The sequence below is a fragment of the Apteryx mantelli genome, chromosome 1 (assembly GCF_036417845.1).
Source record: "Apteryx mantelli isolate bAptMan1 chromosome 1, bAptMan1.hap1, whole genome shotgun sequence".
NCBI lineage: Eukaryota > Metazoa > Chordata > Aves > Apterygiformes > Apterygidae > Apteryx > Apteryx mantelli.
Genome location: NC_089978.1, coordinates 163,610,303 through 163,633,386, shown reverse-complemented (window position 1 = coordinate 163,633,386; position 23,084 = coordinate 163,610,303). Strand labels below are relative to the sequence as shown.

Genomic DNA, 23,084 nt, shown 5'->3' with positions numbered 1-23,084 from the left:
TTAATTTCTCAGATATAGCTTGGAAAATGAATGCTGCTAATAATAATAGGGTCAAAAAAATTTTTCACTGTAGCATCACCTGTTGTTGGTACAGTGAGCGTATTGTAGGTGATACGAATATTACAGGAAAACAAGTTGTTTAGAACTCTCCGTGTCCCCAACTTTGGACTGAGTATCATGACCACTTAGTTTATATTAGGAAGAAAGATTAACTAAAGCAGGCTTGCAAGTAAGGTTTTGGGTTTTTTTATTGTTTAAAAAGATGCAAACTTTGATACATGGAGCAAAATAGTTAATGAAATAAGTCAACTGGATTGAAAACTGAGAGACTTGAATGTAGAGGGTTTTTTGTTTGTTTTTTTTTGATGTGTCAAAGGTACTTTGGATACAGATTCCTGATGGTATAAGTCAAGGGGAAAAAGCTTATAAAAAGAAACAATCTTCAACCTAACTGGAGGTATAGGTATCTCATAAAGGCTATTAGGTGCAAAAACGGAATTTACAAGGGGTGGAAAAAGGACCAGTCAGCAGAGACTGCTGTTTTCAAGGTCAGGGAATGTGAGGGTTAAAGTGAATGTTGCCAAAAATCAGACTGAATTAAACCTTGCAAATGTTACTAGGAAAACGGGACAGTTTGTTGAAATATATGAAGAACAATGGAAGAATTAGGGCCACTTTGGGGATAGGATAGTTAATAAGGATATTGTAGTTGTGATAACAAAATTGAACAAATGATTTCTTTTTGTTGAAGATAGAGTTGATTGTGGGAGGAAAGACAGGATGGGTAATGGGCATGAGACCACTGTAGAAACTACCACATTAGACATGGAAGAATATTCAAAGAACATGATGTATGCAGGCTGGGTTGGAGGAGTGAGGTTGGCTGGGGAATGGTAATATCTGGTCCTGAAAACCAAAAGAACTGACTCATGAAGTTGCAGATCTGATACAAGTTTTTAAGAGATCTATTGAATCAGGAGTGATATCATATGTTTAGAGAACAGTAAGTGTCACATTTTTATTGATGATAGGGGGGTTGATCTGGGCAAATGCAGACCCATAGGTCCAACATTAATTGTATGCAAAATCTGAGGACAAAATAGTAAGTAAAGGTTTGGACAAAAATGAAAAATGGGATAAAAGGCAACAGAATGGGTTTGTATCAGATTAGGCTGCTATTTGTTTTTGAGATAACTGATTTTCTTTTTTCTTGATGACAAGCATTTTTCTTAACTGGATGACATGTTTTATTGTAGCACTGGTCCTACAGCATCTGAGATGTTGCTATATAGGAAAGTACTAACTGAGACTAGAGATGATGCAGTTTTGTGCTGGAATTGTAGAAGAGATTAGGAGCTAACCATGTGTTTTAGGGTAATGATTTTTTTATTTAATTTTATTTTTCAGATCACCACAGGCTAGATCAGGTGCAAAGATGGGCTTCTAGAGAGGCTGGGGAATAGAAAACCTGCCTTGTGAGGAGAGACTGGAACAGCTGCTTGTTTAGAGGGACAGAGAGGGGGATACATCAGGGAGGTTAATTGTAAGAGAAAGAGAAAATATGTTTAAGCCAGAGGACAGTACTGGCACAAGAACGAAGAACAAACAAAAATTGCTCAGGAATAGTGTTAAGCTGTAAACAAACACAAATTCCTACTGCTGGGGAGTGATGTTCTGAACAGGCTTTCAGCTTGAATAGTGTAGACATAAAAACCTGTTTCTAAGATGTAGCTTGATAAATTTCATAAAAAGATTAGCTGATATTGTATGATAGTAAGTGATTTGATTTTGTGTTTCAGAGGTCTTTTCCAATCTTAATATTTCTGTATTTTTAAGTTATTTATATGTGTAATCATTTGCAGGATCAAGGCTATGGTTTTATAACAGTTACCTAACTTGTGTTACTGCAAACATATGTGCATAGCAGGTTGTATGGTAATGTAGTTGGGCCTTTATCTCTTAATAAAATTATGGAGTGTAACCTTCTTATATTTGGCTAATATTTGTTGAAAGTCAGTAATAAGCCAGCCATTATAGACAGCCCTAAACACTGAATTTTCACTGCAAAAAAATTCTGTAGTTTGACTGCCCAATAAGGTATGTTTAGTCTTGCTGTATCTAGCATCTTGGCACACGCAAGTTTAAAAATAATTTTTGTAATTTAATTTTCTGTTGGAGTCAGGAGGCATGACACTTTGCTACTGAAGTATCACCTAAGTATCTTAATGCTGGTAGGGCAAAGTACTTAAATCTGCATCAAAAATTTTAAGGCGTTGCAGTTCTATCTGGATCTATTTGCTATAGCTAAAAGAACACGGGAGGCTAGGTGATATTCTTCACTCCCCCTCCTTGATTTGTTTTGTCCATTTGACAGTTATTTATAGATAGTAAGATAAGTGCAGTAGGATTGGAAAATGTTTTATTCCCCTGGGGCCTCGCTGAAAATGACAAAAATTTGATTGTGAAATGAACATAGGGTTTTTAACTTAATTATTACCGCCCCAAGGTTTTAAAACCAAAATTATATAGAGAAACAAAAAGGAGTTGAGGAAAAGACTTCAGGTTTTCATAAATTAATGCCTTTTTATAAACAGATGTTCTTGGAGATACTAAATTGCCTGAGTGCATAATAATGAGCTATGCAGAAGAATGGAGGGCAGGCACCTATTGAGCACGTAGTTACAGAAAGAAAAGAAAAATGGATTGGCCATTTTGAGGAAACCAGATATAATCTAAGCCCCAAAGCGGGGCTTGCAGGGATAGAGAAGAAGCCAAACAATCTTCTGAAGAGGAGGAAGAGGCATACTGTGAGCTCCAGGAAGCATACTGTGAGCTCCTCTGAATCTGGGGTGAAATCAACTGGTCAAAAGCAGAACGAGATGAAAGTTTGCTGTGGGAGTTTCATCCTTCTTCCACAGCAGAGAGGTTTAGAAGCGTAGCTACTTTCCCTTTTATGGACAACTAATTTCTTTGTTGTCTGTGCAAATCTTCACACAGAAACAATGGCTATAGAAGCATTTTCTTAGAAGTAGGAAAATGTAATCCTTTATACTCCCCAAATTGGCTGTGTTCCTTTTGTGCGGAAGAAGTGGCCCTGTGGCCCTCGGAAAGATGATGAGAGAGGGTGGCAGCTGCCGTAACTCCTCAACCAGCTTGTAGCTGTCCTTTTCTGAGGAATCTCAAAAAGAAAGGGCGGTCAGAAGCAGAGGACAAGCCAAGAACTGTCCTGCTGGGTTGGATAGGTCAGAGGGCTGTAGATTAGGCACCCTTTACCTAAATTATGAAGTGCTTTGCATGTAATTTGTGCTAGATAAATGAATGACATATTTAACCTCTTAAAAAAGAAACTGATTTTCTTAAACTTAACTCTTTCTGGGAGAGATGAATTTATTTGTATGTCAAATATGAAGCTCATAGTTTCAATTTTTTTGATGTTTAAGGGAAAATGAAGGTACCAGAGGGAACCAATAAGAGAGAAGAGAGTCAAAAAAGAGAAAAACCATCATTCTTAACTGAAGTGTTCGTTACCTGTGAATGTTCATCATGCAGAAATTGCTTCAGTAACCATAGCAAGGTAGCTGTGCCTGAGCTAGACTGAGGTAGCTATTTAATGGTGCACAACAGCACTGCATAAAAGTTAAAGGTCCGAAATGTTAAAAAAAACGTATACGCATTTAAAACAGTGGGGGGAATTTGGATAGCCATTCTTGGTTCTGATCACTGTAATGTTCTCATTTTTGAAACTCTAAAGGGAGGGGTTGTACCACTGCTGTCTCTTTGAAGGTGGTGTTTTATGTGCTAAAAGGGTGGTTTAAAATTATTTGTGATTTTGGGATGTTAACTGTTTGAGGGACTGGGTTTGGACCGGCATCAGCCTGATGTGGTTTGGAGTAGCAATGGATGAAATTTTATGCGATTTGCTATGGGAGGTCTCTCCCCACTGCACACCCCCTCAGGCCATGTTATGTCTTCTAAGAATCACCAGTGGGCTCTCAGGTTACGGATAACACATTTGGCATGTGGGTCCCAGCCGGGACGTCTGAACCTGCTGGTTTTTGTCATAGTAACTCAGCATCTGTCCCTGTCGGTTACAGACCCAGAATTCCTCCCCAGGAATGCGCGGGTACGTTCGCAAAGGTGCAAGGGGGGGCTTCCTAAAACGGGAAGAACAACTGGCTTTTCCGAGCCTAGCCTCCTTTTCCCCAGCATTCGCCATCCCCTGTGACAGTGTTAATCCTCCCAAGTTTGACTGGAACAGCTGAGAGCAGGCAACCTGCTCTCTCAAGGCCTCTTGGCGGATTCGCGTTGCCTCGCTGCCGGGGCCCCCTTCCCTCAGCCCTGCTCCCCCCGCCAGCGTCGGTTCCGGCAGCTGTCTCTGCCCGAGTTAAATGCGGAGGGAGGGAGAGGTGTTAAATGATACGGGCACATATTCTGTCATGAAAGAGATCCCTTCAGCGCAAGATATCAATGTGGCTTGTCTCCTCTCCCTCCCCTCTGCAACACCAAAGGGTTTTACTATGCTAATCCTAGCACCTGTCCCTGCCTAGGACAGTTAGAAGGATATGGGGGTGGGGGAGGAACAGTCCCATATGTTTTTCGCTGTCCTGGATTGGGAGCGTTCCCTCTGACGCACCTAGAGCCCAGAACATATGCTCTTTTCAGATCCTAAATGCTGTTTGCTTCCTACCATCTCTGTGTGCTGCTGCGAAGATCCTGTGTTCCCCTCTTCCTGGCAGTCATTCTGTTTGCTTCTCGGGAGTTGCAGGACGCTCCTCAGTTGAGGCTTCCAGTGCCGTTTTCAGTACGGGATTTCTAATTTTAGGAACCTCTGCTGTGTATGGTTGAGCTTTGCCTTGCTGAATCCCAGAAGAGAGGGGCTGATCTGAGCTGAGCCAGGCAGCTCCTTTTTATTTTCAGCTGAACTAGTGTCAACCTGAGTGGCCCCAGAGGCCTGAGCCAAGCACTGCGCAGGGCTGCCAGAGTCCTTCCCACAAAGCTGAAAGACGGAGATTCAGATTTGAAGCTTCCAGTTCTGTGTCTAGTTGGCCTTTATCTGGAGGATCTTTGGCTATGTATGGTGTGTATTGTATGGATTATCAATACCCAGTTGTCCAGGTAAGCAAAAGGACACTTGCAACTTTAGAGTCTTGTTATTTACTCTGTACGTTCTTCAAACAAACTTGAGCTTATGTGCTGTTTTGTAGAAGGACACTGCTTCCGTGCTCGGCTCTTTGGCCTGGTGCATACCAGGCCTCGGCTTCCCAGAGGCTCTGCAGAGGGCTTGGATGCTCCGTGCATGCGAGTGGTACTGTTTGGCACCTTAACTCTGAGGACTGTGTTGTTTGAGACTTGTGTGTTTTGTTTTGCATTTTTGGCCTTTTTTTTTTCCCCCTCCCTCCAGGGATTTTGATTTGACAGAATTGCTGTGCTCTGCAAAGTAGTCTGTTGTTGAGTGTCTTACTGCATTGTCCAGGGGCATGTGACTTGTGTGACTGCAATCCATTTCGCAGGGGTGGCAAGCCATCAGGAGCGGCTCCTCACCTATTTCCCTCCTCCCTCCTCTGAAACAAGCAGCCAAACCTCTGACAAAATCTCATTCATCACCCTTTCACTTTTGAAGATCCAGTAAGAATCTGTAGGATGATAAGAATTGGTGGGCTTGAGTGGCGCTTTGCTCATGGTATGGCATACGTTACAGTCCTGCTGGAGGAGGGGGCTATATTTGGAGTACACATGAGTTTTCCTGGCCCGTTGTGTGGAGTCTTGGAGAAGTCAGAGGCTGCGGGTCAGGCTCAAATACTTTCAGAGCCAAGTGAAAGATGATGTTCTCTGCACAGTCCGTGGCTATTCAGTGTCAGCATTCCTTGTTCTCACGAGCACCAAATTCATCCAGAAAACGTGAAACATAGACAAACAGTTGAAGATTATCTGCACCGAGATACTTCAGATAGCCACTAAAGAGTATTTTGTTAGGTTACTTTGTACTGTTTTTTTTATTACGTACATGAATAGAATCCACCACCAGAAGTGTGTCTTTTGGTTGTTAAGATTTGCTCCTGATAAATTGGTTCTTTGCACTTGAAACTTTTTTTTTTTCCCCCTCTGGCCTTGATCCAGCTGGCAGGTTTGTTCCATCTAAACTTGAGCCAGCATAGAAATGCAGGTAATGGGATGTTAAAATCAAAGACTATGCTTTCTTTCCACTCTAGCAGCAAAGGGGAATTATAGACATAGCAAAAGAAAAGGGAAAACAAACCGTGGAACTTGCTTAAAGCAGAGTATTTGTGGTTTTCTCTACTCTTTCCAGGTTTACCAGTCTTCTGACACTGTTACACTTTCAAATGATTTAGTTAGTTTAAGTATAGACCACTAAGTTAGACTAAAGGTTAGTTTTTCTTTGTAGTCTCACCAGTGTGATTTTTGGTGGCCTTGTCCCTGTACCTGCTGTTTAAATGTCGTTCTCTGGATTATTTTCCATTAGCATTTGAATGATATGAACTAACAAAAAACCATCATGTACATCAGGGAGAACATAGAATATAAATGTGGGGCAGAAGTACTCAGATGTGATGCCCATCTTGGTAAGGATAATAGTGTGTCCTGGCCCTGCAGAGGGACTAAATTGGCCCGTAGTTATTTCAGAATGCTACTTCTAACAGCACAATAATGACGTTTCAATGCATATGTGCCTGTGATGCACACAAAATCTTGAGAACTCATAAGTATTGGCATCTAGATCTGTTCTGAAAATGTTGCTTTTTGAATTCTGAATAAATGCAGTAAGTAGGAAGTGATGATCTCATGGCTCTGAGCTGTAACATATTCAGGCTTCCAATGTTCAGCTTTACTTGTGCTTCTTTGTTGTTTTCAGCAGTATGCACTGCAATTTGAGTCTTTGGTTTTCCTTAAATAGAAGGTAGCAAATGATGGTAAATTGTGTAGTTGTTTCATGATTTGCACTTATGAGAAGTGGAGGCCCACCAAACTTGCTTCATTTGACCAGGAGACAATATCTAAACCACAGTCCTCAATGGGAAAGGTGAATTGCGCATATTAGGCAGTTAATTTCAACAGTTTTGTTCATTGTGTAGATGGTGTTTCTTTGGCCTCAGTAGAGCCCAAGACAGGACAGACCTCAAGTGTCATCAAGTCTGGTCTTGATTTTGGTGGTGTTCTTGATGATTTTAAAAGTCTATATTAGATGTTCATTTCAGGTGATTTTGTAGTGGTCAGAGCTCCTAAAGACCTGCATTTCATATTGCCCTAGCACTCCCTTTGGAAATTGGGGATATTCTTTTGCTAATTGGGAGCAAAGGTGAATATACTCCAAGCACGAGGGAGGAGAGGTTTTCTGTAGAAAATGAGAAATGTAGATGAAAGAGAGACCAGGAGCAGATCACGTTTAAGGGAATTCCCACTCTTCTAGCACATGAGTAAAGGAGTTGTACCAACAGGGTAGTAGGAGGTAGTGCAAATGAGCGTTAGCTGTACACTTTAGAATTAGGTGCTTACACATTTGCCTTTTTCCCTGGAGATTTCTTTTTGATAGCAAATGTGTCTAGCGGTTCCTAAGATGAAGGCCAAAATGGACTAGAAAATGATGCTGTCCTGGTGAATGGAGGTGGGAGTACCATAGTACTCCCATACTCTATGCTGCCATAGTAGCATGCCCTTCTCTGTCCTAGAGGTTTTTTGCTATAGCCCTAGACCTGAGACGAGAAGTCGTATTCCTGTGGCACAGTAGACCCTGGGCAAATGCAACCATTTAATTAAAAGGAGTGTGTTGAGATTTGCAGAAGTCTGGTGAGATGAGAAATATGTGGATGGAACCTGGTGCTTTGTTGTGTTGAAGGTATAAGGAGGCCACTGTGTTTTTTGCTGCTTTGAAATGGAATTGGCACTTGACCCAGGACTGTGCTCCAGAATCTTGGAGTTTTTATAGGGGAAGAAAAATGTAATACTTTCCCTTGTTTTGCAGTATTGCCTGTAAACCTGTAGTATCATAATGAGTTAGTACAGAGCATGAAATAACTCAGGAAAATGTGGACGCTGACTCAGAGGCTCGTGGGCTTGGTAGTTCTGTAGCTGTGGAGTCTGACCTCTTCCCAGAGGACCACACAGCTCCCTGTTTTGTTGGAGTGGGGCATCTGGCACTTGGTTCTTTGCATCACTGCTCTGTTGGGACATAATGGTTTGCCCATGTCTTGGTGGTAGGCTCTTTACAGCAGAGGAGCTAAGTGGGTTGTGATGCATGCTCCCACTGTCCTACTGAATTAGTAGAGAAGGGAGGAGGGAGGGAGCCAGAGGTCAGTTTGCAGTTATGGTATTGGCAAACAGGAGAGCAGCATGGGTCAGCACAGGCTGCTTAGAGAGCAATACAGTAGCAGAAGCCTGTGAAGGGGGGGGGACCCAAAACCAAACTTCCACCACTAGGTTTTCTTTTGAGTATAAATTATAACTGGGCATATTACTGTGAAGAGGAGCACATGGGGATGAAAGGTGTTACGGCACTGTAATTTGACTTTTCTGCTGCAAAAGCCCATGAGGTCTCTTGAGTACCAGATGTCAAGAAGAGAGACATCCGAGGAGTTAGTTGCCTTAGCTGATTTTTATCTTGGTGTCATTGGTACTGGGGCAACAACATTGTCCTCTTGCCACTTGTCTAACTGAGGACTTGGCAGATCTGCTCAGCCCTTGATCCTGCCCAAGGGCTTGTGTGTGTATGATGTTGGGAAAATCAATCTCTGACTCGCATCCCATCCACAAAATGGGGAAGCAGAACTGGTCCATTTTACAGGGTTACTGGGAGAATAAATATTGCCAACAGTGAGGTGCTCTGGTGTTAAGGTAGTAAGGGCTAGATATTTACTGAAGATAAACAGCGGGGGAAAAAAAGAAAGCTGGGAAGGAGTCCAGTGATCTCCAGTCTTTATTATGAAAGAAATGCGGATCCTGGCATTGATACTGCTTCCGGTTCATCAAATGTACTGTGTAACCCACTCGTTCTCCCCTTTGTGGCAGAAGGGAGGTCTGTGTAAAATTGACAGCTATCTCACAAGCATCCTCTTGTTCAGAGATGCTCTCTCTCGCCTCGTGAGCTTCAGCGTGGGGAAGTCACGGAGCTGAATCAGAGCCGTTTGAAATGGTAGGTGGCAGATGAAGTACAGGCAGGGTAGGGGCGCATCTGGGGTGGGGGAGCAGCCAGCTAAGGTTGCCCTCCGCAGCACTTTTGTCTCCAGCCCTGCCGTGCCTTCACGCTGCCTCCTCCGCGCCCCTCTCTTGCCGGGGGTCCCGGGGTGGGGGGGGGGGGGGGAACCACCGCCTCGCCCCTGTCTTGCCGGCGCGGCGGGGGCGGCGGCGGGCGCTGCCGGGGCTCGCCGGCGGCGGGCGCTGCCCGCGGGGCCGCCCCTGCCGGGGCCGCCGCGCCGAGCCGAGCCGAGCCGCGCCGAGCCGCGCCGAGCCGGGCGGGGCGGGGGCGGGGGCGGGCCCGGCTCGCATTAATTACCTTCGGCATTTGGGGCGGCGCTTGCAGCAGCCATCTGGCTGAGCTGGGGGGGGCGGCGGGGGGAGAGGCAGCGGAGAGGAAGGGGGAAGAAAGGGAGGAACACGAGAAGAAGAAAGGGAGGAAAAAAGGGCTCCAGGGGGAACCTCCGCGCCTCGTCGGCGAGGCAGAGGGCAGCGCGCAGGGCAGACCGCCGCCGGCCGGGGCTCCACCGCCGTCCGCCTCGACGGGGTTTTCTCCCTGCGGCCGCGCTCCCCCATTTTGGTTTATGGAGAAAAAGAAAATGGTAACTCAGGTAAGGCTGGCGGGGCGGCGGGCGGGCCCGGCTGGCGGGGCGGCGCCGCCCGCCCCGCTTTGTCTCCGCGGGGCTGCCCGCGGCGGGTCCCCGCGCTGGGGCGGCCGCCGCGCCGCGCCTCCCCCTGCCCGTCTCTGGGGCGGGTAGGGCCGCCGGGGCCGGGGGGCTGCGCGAGCGGGGGGCCGCTGCGTGGCCGGCGGGCTGGGCTGCGCTCCCCACGGGCGCCCCCGCGCATGGGGTCACCCAGGTATTTTAGGGAAGGGGGTTTTCGAGTCCCACGCCTCTAGGCGGCTGGTGCAGCCTTTTAGTGCCCTCTAGGGAGAAAGAGGTGCGTGAGGGGCTTACGTGTGTCTTCTCCCAAGTTAGGCTAAATCCGCATTTGGATGACCGTTCCTGGCTGAGCACAAAGGTAAACGTCTTCCCACCATTCCTTCGTCTGGCTGTGATGGAAACCATTAGGGCTGGGAAGCCCTTTTAGAGAGATGCAGGCAGGGGAGCGGGGTTGCTCATGTTTTACTGGAGGGAAAGTGGCTGCGTTAAGGGCAGCTGACATTTCTAGGGGAGCTTACCCAGCTTCTAGGGCCATTATGTTTCTCCCACCTTGCAAGGGGATTTTGTCAGACAGTGCTTACCTTTTAAGGCCGTTACATCTTTTTGGATTTTTTTTGGCTTGGAATCTGCAAGTTGCCACCAGGAAGGAGGGGGGCAAAGGGAGGAGGAGGAAGGTGGCATCACAGAGCTGGAATCCTTTAGAATTAGACATTATATAATGCCCTGCAGTGCCTTGCAGAGCTGGAAACCTTTGGGGGATATTCCCAAAGGGGGTGGAGGGAAGGACTGTCTGAAGGAACTTTTTGTCCGATTTGGGTTTCACAAGTGCTGTTTTTCTGTGGAGCTCTGCAATTTTTAGAATATATACATACTGTATTCTTGGCTTTCCTTATCCCTCACTGAATCCTTGTTTGTTAGCAGTTGCTGAGATTCTGCATGTTCCACTGCAAGGGGCAGTGCTTTCACTGATGCTTGGCTCCGAATGAATCTGCTGCAAGAAGTGATACCCGCTTTGACCCTTTCTTGTCTCTCATCTCACATTGATTTTTAGTGGCTGAAAAATAGGTCTCTGTCCACTCTAAGGTATCTTCCCAGACTTCCAAGCCCCACCTTGTGCTTTTGCGATTTAGTCCCTTCCATTACCAATTCCTTTTTATCTGGACCAAGGCTTTCTGTTTTGAGACAGAAGAGGTTTGCAGAAATCTCCTGAGGCTTTCTGTAGCTGTGTTTAGTTTAGTGAATGATCCTGAAAACTGTGTCTTTGCAGTCAAGAGTCCATTTGTGTTTTGCTGCGTGCTCAGAAATGTGCCCAGTTAGATGGAGGTATATGTCCATAAGCTGTACATTGGTGTGTGGGCATTTCAGAGAGTTGCTATGCCCATCTTTGTGTGCAATGTGTTCTGTGCTATATGCACAACAATTGTGTATGTAGTCTATGTCTGCATGGCGCAGAAAGGTGCCTGTGTCCCCAGTACACAAGTGTATGTAGTTTGTGCATGCATAGGACCAGGAACCCTGAAGCACGGCTGGTTTTGGAGACATGCAGAACTTGGGCATGGGATTCTGGTGGAACACTTTGTTAAACAAGGGAGGTTATAAACTTACTGAAATATCTGGGATATCCTAATATACTTCAGGGAAGTCTGTCTTCCTCAGAAAATGTTAATTTACAGACATGGGAAAGGAGACATCAAGCCCATGAATTCTTAGTTTAGCTTGACCTTGAATTGTGACTGCCTTAAGAGTATGTACTATCTAGGATATGTCTTCTGGATTTGCATTGCATATTTACATGCTGGTGTTGAAGAAGATACGTATTAAAATAACCAGGAAGGGAGAGGAGCTCGGATTAGGGTCTCTGAGTGAATGACTGATACCCCTTTATTCAGAGTTAAGGAGCACAGCAAAGGTGAGTTCAACTGTTAGCATAGTGCTGCTTTTTGTAGGGGAAGCATTTGGGTTGCTAGTCTAGTCTTTAACAGTACTACACTGCAGATTTGCCTGAGTATAGGATCTGAAGTAATATGGCATGTGCAGAACAGTATCCTCATCCTCGTTATTCTGATTCTGCGGTGCTGTTTGAGGTAGTGGAGTGGCGTTATTCAGAACCTGTGAACTTACTTCATGGGGCTTTCTGTGTAGGAAAAGTCAATATTACTGGTATCTTAAGCTAGTAACTGCCACTAACTGAATACAGCACTGCTGTGGATAGTCTCTTGTTCTTTTTGATTCATTTTCCAGACAACATTGTCTGCCTCGTCTGCATTTTGCTGAATTTTAGGGAGCAAGCCTCCCCTATTTTCCTTGGAAAACTGGGAGACCAGCTTTCATATATGCACGAGGGACTGGTAAAACAAAATGAATGTGAGCAGGGGTGGGAGGGAAGCTAGAAATAGTGATGGGGAGAAAAGGGGAATACCGGTAGGTAGAAACATGCTTCAAAAATAGGAGACCAAAATTACTAATGAGAGTTAGAGCTCAGATTCATTAACAGCAAGTAACCTGATCTGATCCCCTTAATCCTAAATCAGTGAAAATGAGTGTTAAACGAGGCCCAGTACATCATGTGCTAATTGCAGATGAAAGAGAAAGTCTTGGGTGGATGGGAATTATATGTTAAAAGGCTTTTTCTCTGTGCGGTGCATGGCGAGATTGCTGGCTTGTGTGGAGCACAAAGCCCTCCCTTTCTTGGACAGCCCAGTGCCTTGCTGGCGTTTTCCTCTGAATCTGTTTCCCATCAGGGCTGGGAGAGGGGGAAGGTGTCGAGCATCTCGGAGTGGGAAGGGAGCTGCTGCCTCCTTAAGGAGTCCCGCCAGCCCGTGTGGCAGCTGGCAGTGCTGGAGTGTATGTATGTACGTGTGTGTGTGTGCGCCCGCGCGTATGCATGCATGTATGTATGCGTATGCCTTTGTAATGAATCACCCCACCATTGTCTGCTCCCCTCCCTGCTGCCAGGGATGGAGCCTTTCACCTGGGCTGCTGCCTGCTCTCGGGCCTTCTTCCAAGATGGGAAGAGGAGGAGGAGGAAGGGCGGCTTGCAGTAATTAAAGCCAGACCAAGGAGAGGTGCTGTTTTCAAACTGCGGCACCCCCTTTTTCCCTCTTTCTCTGTCTTGAGTTTCTGTCTTTTGATGTGGGTATAGGCAGGAATGTCTGAAGGTCCCCTTTTGTGCAGTTGTAGGATCACTGGTCTCCATTTTGTGGCACCATCTGAAGTGTCTTTGCTGCCCTGCCTGCCAGCATGCCCCTCTTGTCCCCCCCAGCACCCCTCGGAGGCTCCAGCCAGCACCGTTTATCTTGGCACGTGTTTGACTTGCTGCGCTCTGCCCAGGGCTCAGGGAGGTGATGGCGTTTGTGGCTTTGAAACTAATTTATGTCCTTGTTAAAACGAACCAGCAAGCAGCCTCATTTTTTCCATAGATTTTCTTCCTTTTCCCTTCCCCCTTCCATAACCCTTTCCCTGCCAGACCCTCTGTATAGCTGTGAGACAACCTTGTGCAGCCAAAAGTTGCTCGCTCAGTCAATGATTTTTTTAAACAAATGCAGAGCTCCTTAAATGGAGATCTTATTTAAATCAGAGCAGCAGCTGACTCATTAAAGACCTCTCTGTCTCCTTTTCTTTCCTCTGCCTCATTTTCTCTCCCTATTTTTCTCTACCTACCACTACAGTAATGATGAGATAAAGCGGATCTTTGCGCTCCATGCTGGGATCGTGTAGGGTGGGGGTATATTTGATGGGGGAGGAGGGCAGGAGATGGGGAGCCCTGTCACGACAGCCACCTTGGTGCTAGCTAAAAATGTACAATGCATCCTATTATAGGAGACCGTCTTCCTTTGTTTGAACTGTCTGCAAGGAAGACCGAGTCCCAGGACAGCCTCCCCCCTCCGTCCCCTTATGTCTGCTTTAGGATACGTTCCCCTTCAGGCCAGCTGAATGCTGCAGGGTGCGTTTCCTCCCCCCCCCCCCCTTAAAAAAAAAGGGGGGGGAAGAGCAGGCGAAAAAGAAAAAAAAGGCAGCTTTTCCTGTGCTTTGAGAGGCACTCCCCTTTTTACTCCCTAACTTCTCGCAGGAGCTACCACTATTCCACTGTCCTCTTTCCGTGCTTTGATGATTGCGTCTCCATTTCCTTTTGGACCAAGGGTCTTTGCTGTTTGCTCTTTGGTTTGATGTTAGTCTCGCAAAGTTGCATGAGCTGTCTGAAAGGGATTGTTCTTTTGTCGATCCCCGGCCTTGTGCTCATTTCCTTTCTTTGCCGTTCCAAAAGTGGTGCTTGTTTACGTATTACCTGACTTTGTGTCTATGTGTATTCCCTAGTTTTTGCTTCCCTTCTACTGTTTGTCGTAGGACTTCGTTTTAACGCTGCAGACACCATGTCAGCAGCAGAGGTTTGTGTGAGAGGAATCCTGGCCAGTCACTTTTCCAGGAGAATCCCCCTCGGAAATTGAAGGATGGATCTCCAGCTCACTTTCCCTGATGTAAGGATATGTTTGTTTGATGTGGCTCTATGGATTGTTTCTATAACTGTTGCAATACTTAAAGATTTAACTGCTGTTTGAGAAGAGCTTATTCTTAAGGGCTTAAAAATCAGTGGGGCTTGCCAGAACCCAGTGAGTTTTTTTTCAAGTCCTTTTCTCTTTACCACCTTTCCTGAGTATTTTCACATGCACTGGAGTAGAAGTGAATTGCTGTGGGCACTCACATAGCAGCCTTGGGATGGCAGAAGCTGCGTTTAATGTTGCTTAGGCAGGGTGGCAATATAAAAGGGAACTTGATATAGCAGTGCCACTTCCTGAAGTCCTGTCCTAGAAATAATCTCACTGCTCCCTAGTGTGTTTCTTCTGCAGGTGACTAGGTAACTAATCTTTGGTACCTGGGAATTGAGAAAAGAGGATGCTTAAGTTTACCACAGTACACACTGTGATACTATTTTAAAAATACTAATTTAAATACTAAAATACTATTTTATTCTTTAAGAACTATTAGTTTGTGAAGCATCTGAATTAGTGCAAATGGCTGTGGTGAGCTACCAAAAAATATTAAATTGGGAGGGAGAGAAGGAGGGCAGCCCGTAAAGAAAACCAGTAACCTCTTTCCCTGCAGGATATTCACGATAGCGCCATTATATTTAATTAGTACTGACCATGACTTTACTATAAAATTCTGTCTAATACTGGTGGGAAGAAAGCCTGATATTTGTTAGACCTGCCTGGGTTCTTGTCTCATTAACTTCTTCAGGTAAAGTGCTTAATGTTCCAATTTTGGATACGTTTTCAGCAGAAGATGTGTACAGATACCTGCCCCTTTACAGAACAAATTCCTTACCCTGTGGTAATTGCCTCCTAGCTGCAAAGTCACAAAATTAACTAAAAGGTATCCTGCAGAGGTCTAAATGCCAGGGAAGAAGTAGTAAATTTGCCTCAGTATAGTCCCAAATATTATTTAAAGGGATTTAGTCAGGTACTCTTCCTATCCGACCTGTTCCCTGGGATCTGAATAGAGAAATCTTACCTTCCTACCAAAAGTGTTTTTTTTGTCTGTTACTTTAGGGTTATTTATGATCCTGTGCTCTGCAGGACAGTTTTTGGTTTTGCTGGGTTGCTAGAGGTTGTTGCCTTATGACCAGTGAAGGCTGGAGAGGTATAGGTTGTTTTTGTAGGGTTCATGGAAGCTAAAGTGATTAATGCTTAGCTGAAAGCTTTTGGGAAAAAAGAGTGTACTTTGCACATATGAAATAAAATAGAACAAATGCTGGGCCTGTTCACTTCAATAGTGTGCCTTGTTTAAAATATCTGCTCAGTTATGTCAATGGACAGTTTTGCCAGGCAAAGAGATCAATATTACTCACAAACTGAATTGAGAGTATCAAGATTGTAAATGGGCAAAGCACTTAAAATATGGGAGTGTCAGAACTGAAGTTGTGAAGGAAACCTTCATTTGTTCTCCTCATTTCCATGTCTTTTTATGATAGTCTTTAATCACATGATTGCATGCTATGTTTTTCCCCCACAAGAAAGGAAAGAAAAAACAGACAACCCTCCATGTGTCCCCATCACCCCCAGTATATGTGGCACCATGATGACCCATGCCAGTATCAGTAGCAGTGTTGGCATATCCATCTCATAGACTTCTACCATTTATACTGAGTGTGTAGTTAGCTGTCATTTTCTGTGTAGACCAGCTTGATAAGTATTTGACAGTTGGTTTTGCGTATTTGCTGATAGCAGAAGAATGGTGAGTTTTGGCAATATTAGGTTCTGTTTTGGACTTTGGGAGCATACACTAGCAGGCACTCTTTCCCTTCTCTTCCATCTTCACGTGACCTCTCTTGTCTCAACTCTGCTATCCATCGTGATTCTTTTCTTCCCTGGTGCTCCTGGCTCTAGTCCCATCTTTCCTGCCCTGTAAATACTAGTCTTGCTCTTTCAGACTTCTGTTGCCTTTCCTCTTACGCTTAGTGCAACTGGCTGGACAAGGCGAGGGGCACCTTCCTCCTTCCATCTTCTTCCTCTCATTCTCCTCATGATCTCCAGCCAGGAGCCTGTCCTACCCAAGTTGATGTCCTTATTGCCCCGTCTGCTTTCCTCTCCTCTCCAGTTAGTGTGTCATCCTATTTTGGCGCGCTACTACTTTGCCTTGTTATTTCCAGTTCTCTCTCAGCAGATTGTTAGGTTTGCTTATTCTTTCTCTACATCTCCTCCTCCTCTCTGTCCTCACTTCAGTCTCCTTGTCATATTCTTTTTTAACTTCTCCACCCACTCCTTGAGTTCCTTATTTGATTTGCATTTCCTGCTCCTGTTGCAGTCAACTTGTCTAATCTATCCTTTTTTTCCCCCAGTCACTAAGTCTGTCCTCTTGGCTCTCAGGCTCCTTGCCCCAATTTACTTTTCTTCGGCTATCCTTTCAGATCTATTTCTTGTTTTCTTTAAATTTGAGGTGGGTGACTGCAACTCCATATTATTTTATCCCTACAAAGGGGATGGTGGGAAAGTATAGGAGTTAGGTAGTCTTCCTGCTGTCATTGATTCCTACACCTGGATCTGGCATGGCCTGTATTTCCTGTGAAGCTGTTGATCAGCCCTGGACTGGAGCATGAAATCATAGAAAAGGGGACTAGAATGGTACCTCCAGGAGTCCTCAAGGGCATATCTGTTTCATACTAGGATCAACTACACCTAAACCATTCTTGACAGAGGTCTTGAGTAACTTGCCATAAAAAACATTTGTGATACCACCACCTGCCTTGACAATCTGAGTCCTTTGCTTCCTGTGTACTACAAAGTCTTTTGTAATATTTAACATGAGTCTATTTGCCACCATTTGTTTTTTCTGTGGTAAATATGAAGAAAAGATTCATTCTTCCCTTTGCATCAGCTTTTACGTATTGAAAATTTCTTCCCTACTTTAGTCTCTTTTTGGAGACTACTATCATGTATGGCTTTGCTAGGAAATTTAGTTAGTAAAATCTTAAGACGTGAGCACTGTAGTTTTCCAAATTTTTGTTATAACTTTAATTGGATTTTGATGGCTTTTTAGTAGGGTTGCTAAAAATATAGGTCCCAGAAATGAAGATAACTCTGTTAAATATTAAGTCTTTTCTCCATGGATGTATTGGGCTTTTCAGAGTTTTTTTGTTGCTGTTCTTGTGTTTTAATCAAAAACAAGGCAAAATATTCCTCCCACTTCTTTCTTAGGTTGGATTGATATGGCTAAAGTTAACAAAAAATGGAACAACCCCAAAATCAAATGCAAGACAGCATGAAAAAATTTCAGCTTGGGTAGTTTCTCAGAATTACAAACAACTGAAAACAGGGTTTATAATGAGAAGTGTTAGCCAGCCTTAATAATAGGTGGCACTACCGGCCCTGCCTGAAATAGAGACTACTCAGGGTGAAAGTCTTCAAGTACCTAACTGCAATTGCACTCTAAGTAGCCTGTAATCTGAGGGTGCAAGGAGACACTAAAAATGTCTGAGTAATTGGGAGGGTAATCTTCTAGCAGCCTCTGAAGACTGCCCTCAGGCTGGGAGTCTTGAGTACAGTTAAAACCCTCTGAACTGTCCTCCTTATTTAGAGATGGTTATCCTGCTTAAAATTCATAGTCTCTGCAGTTCTGGTCCTGTGGAGTTTAGGATTTCTGTGTGCTTTATAAGTCCTGGTCTCACAGAGCTATCTGACTTTGAGGGCATATTTGACTTTCAGATAATTGCTTTTGATTAACCAAGATTTAGATAATCAAAGTTTGACCTATAGAGTGCACAGAACATCATTCACCCATCAGGTCTTACTGAGGCTTCTTATATGAAGCCTACGTTCTCCCTCCAGTCCTAATAGCAAAACCTGCTTTAAAATACTTTAAAAAGAGCAATTTAAAATCTCCTTGGAGGGGAGGTCTGATTTCTTGGATAGTGCCAGTCCTCCCTTGGCTCATGGTACCCTCAAAGATTAGTGAAACTCTTAATTTGGTTTGTTGTTCTTTCTTTGTAGCTTTTCTCATCTTTGGTGTTGTTCAGAGTAGCATATAAAAGGAAGTTATCAAAACTGAACAATCTGTTCAAAGTACTTAGGAATATTAGGAAGCGTGGTAAGAAAGGCTTTTGTTTTCCAATTTGTCTCTTCCCTCTTTGTAAAAACTGATCGTAATAAACATGGCAGCAGGGGAAAGGATTTTAAAATTTCAGTAGACAGGATTTTATATCTGTTATCCTACAAAGGATCTCTTCCAGCCTGAGTCAGGAGGTAGAGGAGAAAGAGGTTGGTAATTTGGTGAAATTAGTCAATTAGTCAATTTGTTGCCTCCTGGTAGGACTATAGGATATAATGATATGTTAGCGTTGTTCAAATATTTAGTGCACATTAGTTTGCTGTAACTTTTTCCCTTGCTTTTCTTTGTGTGCATGATGAAACTGTTTAATTTTGTTATATTTACTATGTAAAACCATTCTTATTTTTTATTTTTGTTTTTTTTTCCTCCATTGAGATAAAGCTCTCTTCTGTCTTGAAGCAGTGGGAGAGGGAGGAAACGCACTTCTAGGAATCCCCCTTATAAGTTTGGTCTTGTGACTTGTTTTTTGGTGGGGTTTCTTTAGTCAGTTTAGACCTGTGCAAAGGTCCAGTGCATGACAAAGGGGATAGGGTGGAGAGAAACAGGCTTCAGGAGGGGTTGTGCCCGAAGACTGTAGTGAGAACTAGACAGTTCTCTTCTCCCAGTGTTCTTTACAGGGACATGGGTGACAGAGTGTGAATGAGTGACTGCGGTAAAGCTGGCTGATAGCTGTTTTAAGAGTAACGTGCGCTCATTGTTGTGTTCAGAATTGGGTCTTATCTTTGGGGATACCTAAAAAAGCAATCTTGTAATCAGCTTAAGCTGGTCTTAAATTCTGATACTGAAAGCTGCCATGCTCCCAGCAGCATGTTCCACCTGCTGCTGCTGCTCCTGGGGTGCTTGGCTGGAACACTTTGACTGGAAACAACTGTGGGTTTTTTCTTTCTTTCTTTTTTTCTTTTCTCTCTCTCTCTCTTTTTTTTTTTTTTTTTTTTTCCCCAGTGAGGTTAGTTTTTGAGTGAGATCACTACCCTTGTGACTGTGTAAGTGCCAGAACTCGTATAAAATAGTATGTAGTCAAGGAGAGACTGACCCTCTGGGTGTCAGTAAAAATTTAAGTCATCCGAAGCCCGTTGTGAACCTGCGTCCTAAGAGTAATTTGTTGAGGGACTCTGAATCTTAAAAGGCACTGTTGGTTAAAATTCTGCGAGGTGTGAGAATGGGTTTATCTGGTAAGGTGAACTTAGGAAGATGGAAAAAAGTTACTGCTGAGGTCTTGCTGCTCCATCAAAAAGCAAGACTTCTATATACCTTGTTGTATTCAATAAGATGAATCTGAATAAATCAGATTAAGGATGCCTGAGCCATGTTTTTCATCAGTTTTGAAACTGTAGCTTTAGGCAGCCTGGTGGCAACTTTGGCTGTAGACAAAATGAAGGTCTTCCTGAAAGAAGCCCCACTGTGAAGAGGTAAGAGAGGTGGTGATGTTACTGTCCATCTCAGCTTTCAGCTTGAATATGAGATCTCAGGATTTTTTTTTATTAGGGATACTCTTAATTAGTTCTAACAATGAGCTGCAGGAGTATTGCAAGTATGGTAAAGAAGTAAGAAGAAGGCTTCACCAGAGGCTGGAGTCGTCAGATTGTCTGTTAAGATCCATAACTGACTGCCCTGTTTTCTGTCTGTCAGCTCAAAGCCTCCTTGTTTGATGTGTGGCCAAAGTCCTGCCTGGCAGTTGAGCCACATGACCAATAATACATCTTGCAGCCAATCTGTGATTAAAGCAGAAATATCCAGAAAGCCAGAGTGAATGGGTAGGAAACTCAGAGTTTTTGTATATATAACATGGAGAAGAAAAATAACTAGAGCTGAGTAATTGGAACTTCTTAATATTTTGGAGGAGTGTAAAGAAAGATAAATTTCGTTCTTCCAGGTGGTTTATAGAGGATTGTAGTGTTTTCAAAAGTGTAATAGGTCTTCAGGTTAGCTGTGAGACTCCGTGTGTTGCTATACAATTATTCTGATACTCTCTAGCATAAATCTAGGAGAAAAGAAGCTGGTGGCAGGAAAGAACCACATTTGATTGGCATGATTTAAATACATAGCTGTGATGAGCCTCCTGGCTACTATTCTGGTAATCATTGCAGAAGAGTGTTAGAATGTGGCCAGGCCTCCTGTAGCAAATCTAACTGAAGTGTTTTAGGAGTTGTCCCCAGCTGTGACTGTTCCACATTTCTGCTGGGAATTATTGTCCCCTGCATCAGAGTTGACAGAAACAGACTATGTGTGAGCTTCTCATCTGCATCAATTCAGAGTCGGGTGCTTTAGTCCTGATGTGGCTGAAGTGCATGCAGATAATCCATTACTTACTCTGATATGAGGACAGTAGTATCCAGCAGAAGCAGAACACAAAGCTAGAGGCAGTTGTTTAAACCATTCTCTCTGCAGTCACCAAAGAAGATCTGATTGTAATTGCAAAATGTTGGTGGTCCTCACGTCCTATGATATGGAATTCAGGATTCTGGAATGGCTTTAAATTGCTAACATGCTACAGGAAGCTATAAAAACAATATATTAAATCATCACATGGTCATCTTAAATGTTTTTGGAGTATCATCCATTTAAATGGAAGTTGGTGTTTTAATTTCTGAATTTAAACGATGTTTTTTCACATGTATTTGTCTTTCTGTGTATATTCTATTCTAAATTACTCATTTTTGAAGGACAAGGAAAGCAAAGAGATTTCAGGTCAGAATAAAGTTAACTGGCAGGTATGGGCTGCTGGTTATGCTGCCACTGTCGTTGGCTACTTAATTAACTTTAATTCTTTTTAAAAATTTAATAGCACACAAACAATGCTCAGTTTGTGAAGAGCTTTACCAGCCTGGATATATGAAGTTGGAAAGGACCGTCCAGACCACAAAAACAGGTTATAGAGGACTGATTTGTTCTTGCACTCAGTGCCTGGCTAGTTCTGTAGGATCTCAGCGTTGCCTGCCCTGTTGCTTCCAGCAGAGCAAGGCAGTTCAGATCCCTTTAAGGTAAGTAAAGATAAGTCAAAAACTAAGAGCTGAGGGCTCTGTGCTGATGAATGTTGCTCGAGTTTGACAGTGATGAAGCATGTCTGTGGGCCATACTGGCCCATCTGGGGAAAGATTGCATGGAAGCTGTCCAGCGATCTGGGTCTCCTGCTTCCAAAGCCATGAGTGTGGTTGCAAAGGGACATCTGTTTCCAAGGAACAAGTTTGTAGGACGGAATGACTGTCTTTCTGTTCCACACAGCACTTTCAAACAGATGAGAATGGATTCAGTTTCCCTGGGTCCTCATTATTTTGTCTTAAAACTTAAACTAAAACTTAAATCTTCAAATAAACAAATCATTTCTGCTTTTTTTTGTTTTCAGTTAATTGTGCTCCTTCTAAGGCAATAAGAATTATAATCTTGACCATTTATACACTCATGCTGTAGGATCTCCTTTCTTCCTGTCCTCGGTTATGATATTATGTATTTTTTATGCATCTGGTCTCTTAAGGGGGTGGTTGCACTTTTAAAAATTATGGAAAAACTGGCGGATTCTCTTGAAATCTTGTGGTGTTTTAGATCAGTTCACAGTGATAGTAACCTGATATGGCAAATCTTTCCTTCTCTCTCCCCATGGTTGCCTGCTCTGCCATTTGGATGCTATTGGGGCTGATACAATCCAAATTAACTTTTTCATCTGTTAATATTAATTTTCTGAATCATGAGAAATCCTCAGAAGCCACAGAATTAATTGTTGTTTTCCTAGTACTTTTCTTTTGCAAAAATGCCTTTTTTCCCTTGTTACTGTACTGGTGGGTACATACTCCATCATGGGAATAATATACTGCTGTACAGTCAGCAGAGAAGCTCTCATTATTTTGGTGTCTACTGCAAAATGGTGGTTCCTATTCAAAATTACTTAGTGAGGTAATTGCTCATCTTCCAACATATTTTGCTTGCTTTGTATGTAAGGCCTGTTAATAGGATAGAAAAGTAGAAGGTGGTTTTGGGCCAGGTTGAGTCTGACTTCTAACAGGGTCCTTCCTTAGTTCTGGTGATATGAAGGACAGTTATGATGGCAGATGGAAGCAGGAATGTAATAGTAATTCTACCCAAGTAGTAATTCTACCCAAGATTGCAGCTCTGCAGACCTTGATGAGTTGTTCCATACCTTGCACCTACCCAGCCATGCCCAAGCCGTGACAGTGCTGAATCATTTGGAGTCCAGCCTGTGCATAAACTGAGTCAGGATCCAGATAGGAAGAGTTTCTTTTCTTTGAGCCTGGATACACATAGTCTGATAGGCATCTGTAAGAACATGTGATGCACTGAAATTGTGGTTAAATTACTGTAAGCTTTTAAAACATGGGCAGCGGTAGTGGCAGAAATGCCCCTCTTTTTACATACTACTAATTAAAGCACTTACCTGGAAAGGAGAGGACCTGGTTCAGTTCACTTGTCAGCCAAAGTAGAGCCTAGCTTGCATGTGTTACTTAGGCTAACCCTTTGGCTACCCCTTGTGAGGTGTCTTTTGGCTTCCCTTCACTCAAGAGTAGGCTTAACTTGGTTTTCTGAAAGCTTCTCCGTATGTTTAGAGACAACAGAATATTTTATGTTGAATCTTCTTGAATCTAGGGAGAAGAGTGGTGGAGGCTGGTGTGAGAGTCTGTTTTT

General features: G+C 43.7%; 1 protein-coding gene across 10 annotated transcripts in view; it reads left to right on the top strand.

Annotated features, from left to right (window-relative positions):
* Window positions 1–23,084, top strand: part of RBFOX2 (RNA binding fox-1 homolog 2) — a 210,699-nt gene that overhangs the window by 81,617 nt on the left and 105,998 nt on the right. Inside the window, exon 1 of one of the 10 annotated variants that reach the window (XM_067309229.1) lies at window positions 9,613–9,797. The exons of the other annotated variants lie outside the window; for them this stretch is intronic. Coding sequence (XP_067165330.1) covers window positions 9,771–9,797 — 27 coding nt within the window. The 5' untranslated portion in view covers window positions 9,613–9,770. Of the gene's footprint in view, window positions 1–9,612; window positions 9,798–23,084 lie in introns of those variants that run through there. 10 annotated transcript variants of the gene reach the window in all.